Raw genomic sequence first — 16,303 nt, 5'->3', positions numbered from 1 at the left:
AGAAAGCATGCAACTTGAGGAAACGTGGGAAAATTCAGGGAACTTGGAGTGCCAACTGCAAAATCTACATCAAACATGAATGGTGGCCCCGAAGCAAGAGTCCTAGTTGTCAAAGACATCAAGGATCTGAACAAATATTGAGACTTCCAGAGCAACCACAAGATAAAGATAATGGAGTCTAACGGAAAACAAACATTGACATTCAACTACAAAATGACAATGTTCCAAGGGATTACCGAACAAGAAGATCTTGACTCACATTAATCTACACTTATAGAAATTCGTAGGGCAACACAAAAGATTGCTGAACAGGAATGTTTGGACTTAAAAACCTTCAGCAGCATAGATCAAAATAGTCTAGATTTGGATAAGGATATAGATCCAGATACATTTTTTTAATTTAATACCAAGAATAGTTGTTTTTACAAACAATATAACGGAAACAGCCCTGTGATGAGGTGGCGACTTGTCCAGGGTGTACGACACCTTCTGCCCGATTGTAGCTGAGATAGGCGCCAGCGCCCCCCGAAAACCCCAAAGGGAAATGGATGGATGGATGGACAACGAAAACATTAAAATCAATACTGTATACCAGTACTATTAAACTACTGCAGTGCTAATGAATCAAAAACGGGACTATTCTATGTTTGAAAATAAGGGGTTCCCCTTTTTCTTTTTCTTTTTTTTACGGGCATAGCGGAAGCAGTCCGACAACCCACAATCACAGAGTACTACAAGCAGACATAGTGTGTAGACAGAAAAGGGAGAATGAACGCATTTTGGCTTAAAGATTAACAATAAAAGTGAAGCTATGACCCCACTCAACAAGAGGTGCTTTAAAACATGGCTCGCTAACTAGCAGCTAAGGTCCATCCGCAGTCGGCACTCTTTTAGCTACTTCTAAATCACTAATCCTCGCCTCCATGACGACAAATAAAGTACGTTTCTTATGAGTATCATCCCTGCAGTACAAGGAATGGATAAACATGCTTCACTACACACAAACCAACTTTAGCTAGCGCCTCAATATAAACAGATGCCATGGGTGGATCTACACCTGACATCCACTGTAATGATACCAAGCACAAGAGCGTATCCATTCGATACTACAATTATTACATGGAAATTTTTTACCGTCACAAAATATTTTTTCCTTTTTAAAAATGTACACTATGTTTATAAACTCAGGAAATACGTCCCTGGACACATGAGGACTTTGAATATGACCAATGTATGATCCTGTAGCGACTTTGTATCAGATTGATTCCCAAATTTGTGGAATCATCCAAAACTAATGTAAAATATCCAAACAACAGAATAATAAGTGTTGATTTAATTTAAACAGAAGTGTAGATAGAAAATGTTAAAGCGGAAAATAACAAGATATTAACAGTAAATGAACAGGTATCGTATTTTTCGGAATATAGGGCGCACCAGATTATGAAGCGCGCTGCCGATAAGCGGGTCTAATTCAGGTCTATTTTCATACAAAAAGATGCACCGCATTATAAAGCACATTAAAGGGGTCTTATTCAGATTTTTTTTCTAAATTCAAAACACTTCCTTGTGGTCTACATAAGTTGGTGATGGGTAAACAACTCCCCAGAGAGTGTGTGGCACACTTACTGGCTGTATTGACGGACACTTACTGGCTGTACTGACGTTGGCGTTTCACAACGGCACCATCTGCTGGATTTGAAAAGTCACTACATTTAGCCTGTAAGTAAAGTTAATTGTTAGAAAAAAATTGTGTTTATTTTAATGAATAGCCATGCAGAAAATAATGTCAATAGTGCAACTTTAGTTAATGACCCAAATATTAAACTGAGAAAAAATACAAATTAACTTATTTTGGTGCTATAAGATCAAAACGAAACAACACTTCAAAACCTTTCCTTTTTTAGTTCCATTTGGATTGACGATGGCGATGAAAGCCGATGTTAAACGCGGCACACCACTCTTCCATCTTCTTCCAGTACCAATTGTCACTAGTAAGCCAAAAGAAGCGCTTCCTGATAAACAATCTGTCGCTCACCAGTCAAATAGTAACAGCTGTATCAAGCAGGTTTTTGTTTTTTTTTGTTGTTAAAGTGACACACACATCAATGTATTGATTGACACTGGATCACTCCTTATGTTCCATAATGCATCTCTGCTTCAGAATTTTTTTACCTACTACTAGCTGTAAGTATTTTTGTGACCACAAATGAAACGTGTGTATTTTTGTATTGTTTTTGTTAGGATGAGAAGGTGAAGCTGACATGTACGGACAGACTGCCAGCATACTTGACAACCGTGGCCATGATGATTTTCTTGGTGAGTAACAGTCCTAACAGTAAGGCAGTAATGGTCTTAATGTCCTTTTAGTGTTCATCCTTGAAATTGGTTTTAACAATTTCTTGCTATTTAATCCAAATTTCAGTATGCATTGGAGAAGTTTTCCTTACGTGCCTTTCATGTCCTGGCATTCCCTGCTGTTCATTTTGCATAATACATCATCTCAAATTTCGTTGTCATGTCAAATGTGTACAGTTGCTATTTGAATAATCCCATATAGCCCATATAGAAATGATCCAATTTTAAAATGCAACAATTCCATTCATTAATATCATTTTATACCTTAAAGGAGCCTGTTATGCAAAACCAACATTCGTTACCTACATTTGGGATCTGCATAAGTCCCAAAAATTTGAAAACAAACCGTGGAGGCATTGTGGAGATATATTTTTTTAAATAATCTTGCCTTCCTTCATACAGTGCTTCTTCCAAACAAGCTGCTTGTCATTTGCAAAACCTGTGATGTTTTCTGCACCGATGACGTCACCATATCATCCGTAATATGGTATAGATTTACCCAACGGGGTTTGCGCGGGTCCACCGTTGTAGTCCGACACTGTAGTCTATTTTTTTGCTATATTATGGGGCAGACTGGCTTGTACGTTGACATGCATTCTCCATTGTTGCCATTTCTAATACAACGTAGCGTATAGTTCGAACTGTCAGTAGACTCGCTATGGAAGCACTAAAAACTACAACAAAGATGGCAGTAAGATTAACTATTTTAATGTTGTTCATCTTCTACGTTAAAGTGGAACATTATCACCAAACCTATGCAGGCGTCAATATATACCTTGATGTTGCAGAAAAAAGACCATGTATTTTTTTAACCGAGTTCCGAACTCTAAATGGGTGAGTTTTGGCAAATTAAACGCCTTTCTGTTTATCGGTCTTTTAGCGATCGTCACCGAGGTAACACACACGCCATTTTCATTTTCAAAACATTACAAACACCGGGTCTCAGCTCTGTTATTTTCCGTTTTTTTGACAATTTTTTTAACCTTGGAGTAGGGGTGGGCAAATTAATGCGTTAATTACGAGTTAACTCATCAATCTATTAACGGCGACAATTATTTTATCGCACATCTGCGTATGTTGTTTACATGCTTTTATTTTGTTAACGCCTTTTCTTAAAAAGATGGCGTCGCCCGGATGGGCTTCGTTGTCGAGGGGCTCTTGGTAAAGATGGAACATTTGGGAAAAATACCGGACAATTCTGCAAATTTCATGGCTGGCTTACAGCGTGGTCACTCCGGGATCACTTACGACCGCCAGACATTTCTGAATGTGGATAGATCGGGCCGTTTTGGACTGAATGACGCGTGCTTGCTAGACCGGCTAGCTAGCATGGGAATACTTTGCCGGCTCCATCCAGCGGCCTGTGAAGCAGAGGAGTATATGTGTTGTCTGTCTATTTATGAATAATGCAGACCAGGTTTGTTGGCTGAGTTCTTAACGTTTTGCATTTAAGAGCGTGCACATCACAACATACAAGATGCCGTCATGGCGACACAACCTATACCGGGCTACCGCGCATGCTCGTCACTCCTGTTGCATGCTGGGTAGGGTAGTTCTTTTTTTCCCTGGCTCATAACATCACAATATCTTACCATATATATGCGTTCAGTTTATCAAAGCACCAAGCAAACTATCGGAAAATTCCCATCATATCAATTCCTAGATATGGTCATAATTATTTTAAGTGCACTACGCAGAATAAACACAACATTATTAATATTGCTACTAGGAATAATTTGATCAAAAATTCCCTAAAACAGCCCACTACCTATAATATAGGTTTTTTAAACATAAGATCCCTGATAAAAAAAAATGTTTCTGCTGTTACCTCAGAAATTGCCTGTTCAGATGTTATGATTGTGGCTCAGAGATTTGTATGTAGATTATGTTTATTTTCCATAACAAACAGGATAACTTAAATACCCTGGCAGTGGCAATAAGCTTAAATGTTTGTATTTACATTTTTTTAGTTGATTTTCATAAAATATGCTATTTAACTGCTACTGTTTAACAAGGACTGATTTAAATTGTGTTTGCACAACAAATGTTTTGGCGCTTTTGTTCATGTGAGAGAATATTCCAATAAAGGTGCACTACACACTACTTTTGAATTCATTATTGGGCTTTGCGTATACAATGTAGTTAATCGCGATTAATCGGAGAAATAGTGCAATTAACTTTGATTAAAATTTTTAATCGTTGCCCAGCCCTACCTTGGAGACATTATGCCTCGTCGGTGTGTTGTCGGAGGGTGTAACAACACTAACAGGGAGGGATTCAAGTTGCACCACTGGCAAGAAATCTGCCACTAGACCCCCATTGAATTTGCCAGAGTGTCTGCACATTTTACCGGCAATGCTAAGACAGACTTGGCACAGAGATGTATGGATAACCTGCAGATGTATTTGCAACGATTAAGTCAACGAAATCACAAAGGTGAGTTTTGTTGATGTTGTTGACTTATGTGCTAATCAGACATATTCAGTCGCAGCATGACTGCCAGCTAATCGATGCTAACATGCTAAGCTAATCGATGCTAACATGCTATTTACGCTAGCTGTATGTACATTTGAAACTAGATACCCACATTTAATGCAAAACAAACACTTACCAATCGACAGATTTAAGTTGCTCCAGGGTCACAAGATGCGAAAGTCCTGATCGTTTGGTCCGCACATTTTACCGGCGATGCTAATAAGGCAGCGATGCTATGGGCCACTTCATTAGGTACACCCATGCTATGGCCCAATAGCATCAATAGCTATTCGCTCAACAGCTTCAATTTCTTCTTCAATTTCGTTTTCGCTATCTGCCTCCATACTCCGACCATCTGTTTCAATACATGCGTAATCTTTTGAATCGCTTAAGCCGCTGAAATCCGAGTCTGAATCTGAGCTAATGTCGCTATATCTTGCTGTGGTAACCGCCATGTTGTTTGTATTGGCAGTCCTGTATGACGTCACAGGGAAATGGACAGTCGCATCGCAAATAACAAAAATCAAGAACTTTAAAGCTTTTTTTAGGGATATTCCAGGAGGTGTAAAATGTTTTTAAAAACTTCGAAGAAATAAAACAAGCCACTGGGAACTGATTTTTTATTGTTTTCAACCCTTTTGAAATTGTTCCCCTTTAATGGTGTCAAACACAAGGCTCGTGAGCCAAATGTGGAACGCCCCATCATTGTATGTGGCCCGCGAGTCTTTCATTGGTTTTAAAATAGGGTTACGCTCACCGTTAAACTACATTTTCCACAATGCATAGCGATAGTGTTACCTGTGAAGTGACAGCATCCAGCCACTAGATCGCAGTCCAACAATGTGTGTGCATCAGGCAATGAGTAAAATTGAGATATAAATATTCACAAATGATCCCAAATGTCCAGTAAGAAAAACATGTATGCAAATGGGAGACAGTTTCAAGAAAGATAGGAAGGTGAATACATGTTTGGGCTTCAAGGAGAAAACTTGTAAGTCTATTGTGTTATTAGATAGTGTCTGTAGTCAGAGTGCAATCTACTGTATGTCAGCATTTTGACAGCAAACACAGAGCCAATTATGTTAGTTAGCTTTCAAAAAAACAAAAAATTGTCATAGAATTAAAAGGCAAACTCATTTTGTGGCAGAATGTTTTCACAAAAGCCACAATCAAAAACTATATGGCCGTGAAAAGCTAGCTTGATTGTAGCTGAAGAAATCACCCGTTATTTTCTGGGAGTGCGTTTCTCAAGCAGTGCATGCTAAAGGTGTGTAAGAAGGTCGGCCCCGAGCAGATACAGACTTTTAAAACGACAGTTTTTATTGCGGACCTGTCAATTGAGTAAGTAATAAATGCGGAAATTAATATGCTACTGAGCAGATCCCTTTAGTTTACATTATATTTGGTTGCATGTAGTTGGAATTATTCTGTCTTAAGTTACATCTGGCCCTTTGATGGCAACTATTATGCTGATGTGGCCCTCCGTGAAAATGAGTCTGCCTGTGTAAACTAGCGGCCCCGTCTCCTCATACCGAAACCTTGCATGACTGACAAGAGTCTTCACTCCAGTCATTTAATTCTCTTGTTAAATAAACATGCTCAGGTGCTAAGAGCGATGCACATAGTGAAATCTCTTGAAAGCCAAAAACGAAGAAAAGAAACACACGGACATAGTAATTTATCAATCACGACAAAATTATCAAGTTTGTTCAAGTATTTGAATTAGTATTGACTAATGAAGGCACAGGACTGCAATTGTAAGAATTTTTTTATTGCCTCTGGACTTAATGACATTTGAGGCCTTAATTTTTCCCAAATTGATTTATTGACTTTTAATTATTTTTAATGACCCGTGGAAACACTGTTTTTTATTTTAATTGACCATTTGAAATGTTTTAGGGTTCAAGGTTATTTTCAATTGTTCTCTTTATAAACTATATTTTCAGCGCATGTACTGTAAGACCGTTAAAAACACTCAAGTACTAAAGGGAGAATAGGGCTCTGTGGGATTAAAATTTGTATATACAGTATGCCGCTGTCGTTGACTTATTTATTTTTATTGCGGTCACAAACTTCTCCATCACTCCGCCTCCGTTAGCTCTGCACACATGTGTTCCTCTATACTTAATACTTCTACTTGGTAGAACAAAGCCTGTTAATTAGATTGAGAACTTCTTACCACTTAGCTTTAGGCTGGTGTTCTATGGAGTGTTGACTAGGGATGGGCGATATGACGTAAAATCTGCATCACAATATATATTGCAGCCACTTGCAATATACTGTGATATAAGGTCACAATATATTGTGATCATGTATCACAGACAATATGTGGTATAATCAGGTAAATAAATACATTTCTAAAAGGGTTACAAAGGCTCCTAATTTAGCTGCTGAGGTTTAGGGTAATGTTTTGCATAATATCCAGTTGTATTAATTTCACAAAACTGTTATTAATCAACTTGATAATTTACTTTTCATAGCTGGTTACTTGCTGCTGTCACGTAAATAATGTAAAAATGTACTACAGACATTCTGGATGAAAACCAATGGAGCTTGAAGGTGCTGCAACAAGGAGTGGGCAAAGAGGAATGGGTGAAACTGGCCAAACATAGTGCGCCAAGCTTGTGGGATCATATTGAAAAAGACTCGAGGCTGTAATTGCTGCCAAACGTGCGATAACAAAGTATTGAGCAAATGTTGTGAATAGTAATGTACATGAAATTCCTTGTTTTATTATTTTTACTAAGTGGGCAAATATTTTTAGGAAAAAAAATTCCACAAAATCAACATGGGGTATGGTTTGAAGACAAACACGAATTCATAACATTTTGGAATAAGGCTGTGTAACATAACATAATGTGGAAAAAACAAAACGCTGTGAATACTTAGTGTAGTTCATTTGGAGACCAGGATGGATTAGTGATATAGAAGCGGCTACAACTCCAGACAACGCAATTAAGTCCACTATTACTTAAAGGGGAACATTATTATAATTTCAAAAGGGTTGAAAACAATAATAATCAGTTCCCAGTGGATTGTTGTATTTTTTGAAGTTTTTTTCAAAATGTTACCAATCCCGGAATATCCCTAAATAAAGTTTTAAAGTGCCTTATTTTCGCTATCTTCGAAACCACTATCTATTTTCCTGTGACGTTATACAGTGCTGCCAATGTAAACAAACAATGGGAATACCACAGCAAGATATAGTGACATTAGCTCGGATTCAGACTCGGATTTCAGCGGCTTAGGTGATTCAACAGATTACGCATGTATTGAAACGGATGGTTGGAGTATGAAAGTATTGAAGAAGAAACTGAAGCTATTGAGCGAATAGCTATTGACGCCTTTCAAAGTCATAGCATGGCCGAATAGCTGCGTTAGCATCGCCGGTAAAATGTGCGGACCAAATGATCAGGACTTTCGCATTTTGTAATAATGGAGCAACTTAAATCCGTCGATTGGTAAGTGTTTTTTTCGCATTAAATGTGGGTGGAAGGAAACGTAATATAGTTGCAAATGCATCTGCAGGTTATCCATACATCTCTGTGCCATGTCTGCTTTAGCACCGCCGGTAAATAGCATGTTAGCATCGATTAGATGGCAGTCACGCCGCGACCAAATATGTCTGATTAGCACATAAGTCAACATCAACAAAATTCACCTTTGTGATTTCGTGGACTTTATCATTGCAAATGCATCTGCAGGTTTTCCATACATCTCTGTGCCATGTCTGTCATCGCCGGTAAATAGCATGTTAGCATCGATTAGCGTAGCATGTTAGCATGGATTAGCTGGCAGTCACGCCACAACCAAATATGTCTGATAAGCACATAAGTCAACAACAAAACTCACCTTTGTGATTTCGTATCGTTGCAAATGCATCTGCAGGTTATCCATACATCTCTGTGTCATGTCTGTCATCGCCGGTCAAATGTGAAGACACTACAGCACATTCAATGGGGGTCTGGCGGCAGACACTTTCGCATCTTCGGTGCAACTTGAATCCCTCCCTGTTAGTGTTGTTACACCCTCCGACAACACACCGATGAGGCATGATGTCTCCAAGGTTCCAAAAAATAGTCCAAAAAACGGAAAATAACAGAGCTGAGACCCGTGTGTAGAAAATGAAAATGGCGGCTGTATTACCTCGGTGACGTCACGTTCTGACGTCATCGCCACCAGAGCAATAAACATAATGGCGTTTAATTCGCCAAAATTCACCCATTTAGAGTTTGGAAATCGGTTAAAAAAATATATGGTCTTTTTTTCTGCACCATCAAGGTATATATTGACGCTTACATAGGTCTGGTGATAATGTTTCCCTTTAAAACATAATTCGATCGGAAATGTGCTGTCAACATAATATTAACATTAAATTACACTGACGGTGGTTTCACCTGAATGACATTGATGTGATGTGTCGGTATGATACCGTCATGTTAGTCAGGTGCCGCCTGCCCTAAAGGCGGACGACACCTGGCTTCGCCATGAATAGGGCCCCGTTTTATGTGAAGAAACGCATGCCGAATGTATATTATTGAACGTTAAGGTGCTTCATATGAAATTTTACCCCAAATGTATTCATGGCTTTTGCTATATTATTTTGTATTTTCTGAGAGTACGAAAACCACTGTTTGGTGGAGAAGCCTAACTTCCATCCATCCATCCATTTCCTACCGCTTATTCCATTTGGGGTCGCGGGGGGCACTGGTGCCTATATAAGTTACAATCGGGCGGAAGGCGGGGTACACCCTGGACAAGTCGCCATCTCATCGCAGGGCCAACACAGATAGACAGACAACATTCACACTCACATTCACACACTAGGGACCATTTAGTGTTGCCAATCAACCTATCCCCAGGTGCATGTCTTACTTATATCCGTCAAATGAATACATTTTTTTTGCAGTGCCACACTAGTTGACTGAATCTGTTGCGAGACGTTGTATGGGTTGTCCATGTTTGCATAGTTAAATTGTCAAATTGACTTTCTGTTACTTGTAGATCGCCGTGACATTTGTTATTGTCTTTGGGGTTATCCTGTACCGGATCAGCATTAGGACAGCTTTGCACATTAGCACCTACCCTGCAGCACGATACAATGTGCGGGCCACTGTCAAGACCACAGCTGCCATCATCAACCTCATCATCATCATCATCTTAGATGAAATCTATGGTAAAATTGCTCGCTGGCTCACCATACTTGGTAAGAAACATTCACTCAAAATATACAGTAGCTGAGGTTATCTGAGGAGTTTCTCATTTATCTTTGATGACTAGTATTTGAAAACATTTAAATGTTGGGGTTCTTTTGTTTGTTTTTCAGAGGTTCCAAAAACAGACAAAAGCTTTGAAGAGAGGCTTATCTGCAAGACTTTTATTTTGAAATTTGTCAATGCCTTCACGCCAATTGTTTATTTGGCTTTTTTTAGGGGAAGGTAAGGAATCACTCACTTCTTGTACATATTTGTGTGTTTGTTATATATAGTCAAATAGGAGGCTCAATCAATGTATTACCTACTGTAGCAGTAACAACACACTGTAAATACAATCAACAAGAGCTGCTGTCAATCACAAGTCATACTGGTCCACGCACAATGCTAACACTGAGCTAAACTAACACAGCTACAGTAATTCCACTTTCACTCGCTGAAGTCACACGAGACTCAACAAGCACCACTTTTTAAAGGTGCATATTCAAAGTCACAGATGTTACAATATTATTTAGTAACAGGTATTTCTGTTACTAATTCAATAATTTACTACAACTAATTACTTTTGAAAGGCCTACTGAAACCCACTACTACCGATCACGCAGTCTGATAGTTTATATATCAATGATGAAATCTTAACATTGCAACACATGCCAATACGGCCTTTTTAGTTTACTAAATTGCAATTTTAAATTTCCCGTCGCGGAATGATGACGCGTAGGATGCGCGTGATGTCACCGGTTGTAGCGGACATGTTCTTCCAGCACCGATCACGGTTAAAAGTCGTCTGCTTTAATCGCATAATTAAACAGTATTCTGGACATCAGTGTTGTTGAATCTTTTGCAATTTGTTCAATTAATAATGAAGAACCCAAAGAAGAAAGATGTAGGTGGGAAGTGGTGTATTGCAGCTGCCTTTAGCATCACAAACACAGCCGGTGTTTCCTTGTTTACATTCCCGAAGGTAAAGCTTTACTATGAAACAAAGCGGTCAAGCGAACATGGTTCCCGACCACATGTCAACCGGCAGGTTTCGGTGAGAAAATTGTGGTAATAAGTTGGCTCTTACCGTAGACATGAGCGGAGCTTGCATCCTCCTGCAGCTGCGGACTCTCTTACACTGGCGGTCACCACACCCGTGGCCACACCCCTCCGACTTTCATTCATCCATCCATTTCTACCGCTTATTCCCTTTGGGGTCGCAGGGGGCGTTTGTGCCTATCTCAGCTACAATCGGGCGGAAGGCGGGTCACACCCTGGACAAGTCCCACCGACTTTCAGGTACCATATAATCTCACTAAAACACTAGTAACACAATAAGCAGATAAGGGATTTTCCAGAATTATCCTAGTAAATGTGTCTAATAACATCTGAATCGCTCCGACTGCCCTCACCTTTTTTTTTCTAGTCCTTCAATCTCACTATCCTCATCCATGAATCTTTTATCCTCGCTCAAATTATTGGGGAAATCGTCGCTTTCTCGGTCCGAATCGCTCTCGCTGCTGGTGGCTATGATTGTAAACAATGTGAGGATGTGAGAAACTCCACAACCCGTGACGTCACACGCACATCGTCTGCTACTTCCGGTACAGGCAAGGCTTTTTTTTATTAGCGACCAACAGTTGTGAACTTTATCGTCGATGTTCTCTACTAAATCCTTTCAGCAAAAATATGGCAATATCGCGAAATGATCAAGTATGACACATAGAATGGACCTGCTATACCCGTTTAAATTAGAAATTCTCATTTCAGTAGGATTTTAAAGGTGATTTTTCCAACACTGGTTAAGACAGAATTAGGTAAAAGGAGTGAACAGAGGAAAAAATAGGAACCTTGCCCACTGCCAAAAAAAATTACATATTCTTGTCCACAGGTTTATTTGACCATAAAAAAGGGTAAAACTGAAAACATACAAACAGAAAGGAGGCTTAAAATAAAGAAATCCAGAACAGTTAATTACACTCAAAAGCAGGCTCTGATGTCAATAAATGTATTAAGTTGTGTAACAAACTTAAATACATAGAAAACAACACAAAATATGTAAGATGCACAATATCCAGGGGTGTCCAACTCATTTTAGATGGGGCCACATGGAGAAAAATGTACTCCCAAGTGGGCCGGACTGGTAAAATCACGGCACAATAATTTAAAAACAAAGACAACTTCAGATTTCACAACAAAATTAGGCATAATAATGTGTTAATTCCACAACTGAATACATCGTATCGGTTGATATCGGAATCGGTAATTAAGAGTTGGACAATATCGGATTATCGGATATCGGCAAAAAAGACATTATCGGACATCTCTAGTCGTTATTTATACTTTCTGAATAAATGGTGTGATAATGTTCATCAGTCCACTCATTGGTGTTTATTTTCAATCTATCAAGATAATAAAATATCAACATCAAATTCCAGCATGTTAATTATGTAGTTTGCTAATTTTCCTCGACTGCTGCATTAACATTATGGTTTTTTTTTTTTCCATATTTAGCATCATCTACAACAGGGGTCGGCAACCTTTACCACTCAAAGAGCCATTTTGACCCGTTTCACAAAATAAAGAAAACAATGGGAGCCACAAAACTTATTTGAAATTTAAAATAAATAAAATAAACTGCATACAGAGTTTTTTTTTGCTTTGCGCTATGTATAAACCAGGGGTCTCAGACACGCGGCCCGCACCTTAATATGAACATTTTACGTTAGTGCGGCCCACAAGATTTATATGAATGCCGCTTGACAGCATCACACTTGCCAACCCTCCTAATTTTTCCGGGAGACTGTCGAATTTCAGAGCATCTATCCTGCAAATGTCTGCTGGTTTTCACCTTGACAACAATAATAAGGGCATGCTATGATGGCGGAACCTTTAGCGCCCCCTACAACCTGTGCTAATAGCTTGCCAGCCCAGTCACATGTTGATTGTGGTTACTGCAGACACATGTAAGTGTATGCAATGCATACTTGTTCAACAGCCATACAGGTCACACTGACGGTGCTTGTTTAAACAACTTTAACACTTTTACTAATATGCGCCACACTGTGAACCCACACCAAACAAGAATGACAAACACATTTCGGGAGAACATCCGCACTGTAACACAACATAAACACAACAGAACAAATACCCAGAATCCCATGCATCCTGACTCACCCGGGCTAGATTGGGGTGTATAGGGGTGTATAATCTAGCCCGGAAGAGTCAGGAATGCATGGGATTATGGGTATTTGTTCAGTTGTGTTTATGTTGTGTTACAGTGCAGATGTTCTCCCGAAATGTGTTTGTCATTCTTGTTTGGTGTGGCTTCACAGTGTGGCGCATATTAGTAAGTGTTAAAGTTATTTATATCACAACCATCAGTGTAACCTGTGTGGCTGTTGACCAAGTATGCCTTGCAGTCGATGATGTGTGCTATCAGGGGTCACATGCTATATGTGACCTGCCGGCACGCAGATAGCATGGCATGAAGGCGGGCGCGCCAAAAAATTTTTAGAAAACGTTAAAAGCATTGTCGCCATGAAATGCCCTCAAAATAATTATGTGGGTGAAAATCGGGGAATGTTAGCCCAGGGATATTTCTGGGAAAGGTACTGAAATCCAGACAACCTCCCGGAAAAATTTTGAGGGTGCATCTTAGCCACATCAGAGTGATCAAAGAGCCAGCATGCTGCTCGGTTGCGGACCTCTGATCTACAAAGATACACAGAATTGCTATTGTGACATCTGGTGGACACATTCAGAACAGCCGTTTCTTTCATTCAAAAATTTCGGCTCATTTTTATATTTAGCAAACTCATCCCGCGGGCCGGATAAAACCTATTCGCGGGCCGTACGTTTGACACCCCTGATCTAAACTATATATTTTACTGTGCTAACATCACTTTACCTAATGTCAAAATTAGCATAACTGCATTTTGGCTATTAAACCTCCCAAATTACACTACAGTCAACAAATAACACAATCAAATATGACATGTTACTCAAAAGTACATACCTATTATGCTTGGTTTAGCGTAAGATCTAAGCAGATGACGTTTGAAAATGTGACCCAGCTAAGTTAGACTGTACATAAAGGCAAAGACTTCCTATACACTGATAACTTCCTCCATGTCGTTCCCGTTAAACGAGAAGTGCACCATACAGTATATTTCTAAAATGAACGTTAACACTGGTCGTAAATTTAATCTTAATACATACATGCAACACATAACTAGGAATGATTACTGTCACACATCAACATTATTATTATGTACTATTAACAGAGGTGGGTAGAGTAGCCAGAAATTGTACTCAAGTAAGAGTACTGTTACTGTAGAGATGTATTACTCAAGTAAAAGTAAGGAGTAGTCACCCAAATATTTACTTGAGTAAAAGTAAAAAGTATGTTGTGAAAAAACTACTCAAGTACTGAGTAACTGATAAGTAACCTGATTACGGCAACAAATAATGCACAAAAACATAAAAATAGCAATGAGCAAATTCAGAGCCAGGAATATCTCTTAAGCAACTAAAACAATAATTTATATTAAATAATAGTACATTAAAATAAAAAGAAAAAATGGCACATTGAGCCACAATAACTTAACAGCACCATAGCCTCAGTAGGCATTCATTGATGAGATTGATTGATTGATTGATTGATTGATTGATTAAAACTTGTATTAGTACATTGCACAGTACAGTACATATTCCGTACAATTGACCACTAAATGGTAACACCCCAAAAAGTTTTTCAACGTTTATCAATTACTTAGTAAATGACATAGTCGAGGTGATCTACCTCATATATACATACACATACACACACATATCATTTATACACACACACATATATATATATATATATATATATATATATATATATATATATATATATATATATATATATATATATATAATGAATGAATGAATGAATGAATATATATATACATTTATATATACATTATATCATTTATATTTATTTATCTTGCCGTTTTTGTTCACATGTTATAGGTGTTTTAATGAATATACATGCATGTTTAACACATAGATTCCTATCTTTCATGAAGACAAGAATATAAGTTGGTGTATTACCTGATTCTGATGACTTGCATTGATTGGAATCAGACGTCCACGTTTTCAAATGGAGGAGAAAAAAAGTTCCTCTTTTCTGTCTAATACCACATGAAAGTCGTTGGTTTTTGGCATCTTATTTGTCCAGCTTCCATATTCTTTTTTATACACTTTACAAGAAATACATTGGCAGCAAACTCCGTAGCTTGCTAGCTTGTTTGCGCTGGCTTTCGGAGACTCTTATTTTGTTAACGCAGGCGCGATGGAGCGGCACTTTTATTGTGAAAACAGGAACTGTGCGATCAGTCTTTAGGCTTATGACGGGAAGTACGGCTGAAATAAAAAGTGTCTTTTTTTCCTTTACACTTTTGATTGATTGATTGAAACTTTTATTAGTAGATTGCACAGTACAGTACATAATCCGTACAATTGACCACTAAATGGTAACACCCCAATAAGTTTGTCAACATGTTTAAGTCGGGTTTTACGTATCACGGTCATGTGACCGCCTGGCTCTGTTTGATTGGTCCAACGTCACCAGTGACTGCATGTGATTGGTGAAACGCAGGCATGCGTAGATTCTACTTTGAAGCTCTGTCATTAACCAAAACAAACATTAATAGATGGATAAAAAAAGTAGCGAGCTTATTGTAGATAAATGGAGCGGAGTAAAAGTAGCGTTTCTTCTCTATAAATATACTCAAGTAAAAGTATGTTGGGCTTCACGGTGGCAGAGGGGTTGGTGCGTCTGCCTCACAATACGAAGTTCCTGCAGTCCTGGGTTCAAATCCAGGCTCGGGATCTTTCTGTGTGGAGTTTGCATGTTCTCCCCGTGAATGCGTGGGTTCCCTCCGGGTACTCCGCCTTCCTCCCACTTCCAAAGACATGCACCTGGGGATAGGTTGATTGGCAACACTAAATTGGCCCTTGTGTGTGAATGTGAGTGTGAATGTTGTCTGTCTATCTGTGTTGGCCCTGCAATGAGGTGGCGACTTGTCCAGGGTGTACCCCGCCTTCCGCCCGATTGTAGCTGAGATAGGCGCCAGCGCCCGCCGCGACCCCTAAAAGGGAATAAGCGGTAGGAAATGGATGGATGGATGGATAAAAGTATGTTGCATAAAAACTACTCGTAGAAGTACAATTTATCCCAAAAGTTACTCAAGTAAATGTAACGGAGTAAATGGAGCGCGTTACTACCCATC

The 16,303-nt window shown here is 38.9% G+C and overlaps 1 protein-coding gene across 3 annotated transcripts in view; it reads left to right on the top strand.

The window, feature by feature from the left end:
• Nucleotides 1-16,303, top strand: part of ano1a (anoctamin 1, calcium activated chloride channel a) — a 156,046-nt gene that overhangs the window by 112,322 nt on the left and 27,421 nt on the right. For all 3 annotated transcript variants that reach the window (XM_061884759.1, XM_061884754.1, XM_061884745.1), the window contains 3 exons: nt 2,242-2,316; nt 9,835-10,036; nt 10,157-10,268. In XM_061884759.1, the coding sequence (XP_061740743.1) occupies nt 2,242-2,316; nt 9,835-10,036; nt 10,157-10,268 (389 nt within the window). The remainder of the gene's footprint in view (nt 1-2,241; nt 2,317-9,834; nt 10,037-10,156; nt 10,269-16,303) is intronic.

Source organism: Nerophis ophidion, linkage group LG02 (genome assembly GCF_033978795.1).
Source record: "Nerophis ophidion isolate RoL-2023_Sa linkage group LG02, RoL_Noph_v1.0, whole genome shotgun sequence".
Taxonomy (NCBI): domain Eukaryota; kingdom Metazoa; phylum Chordata; class Actinopteri; order Syngnathiformes; family Syngnathidae; genus Nerophis; species Nerophis ophidion.
Note: the sequence above shows the minus strand (reverse complement) of the source record. Positions and strands in the feature narration are given on the sequence as shown.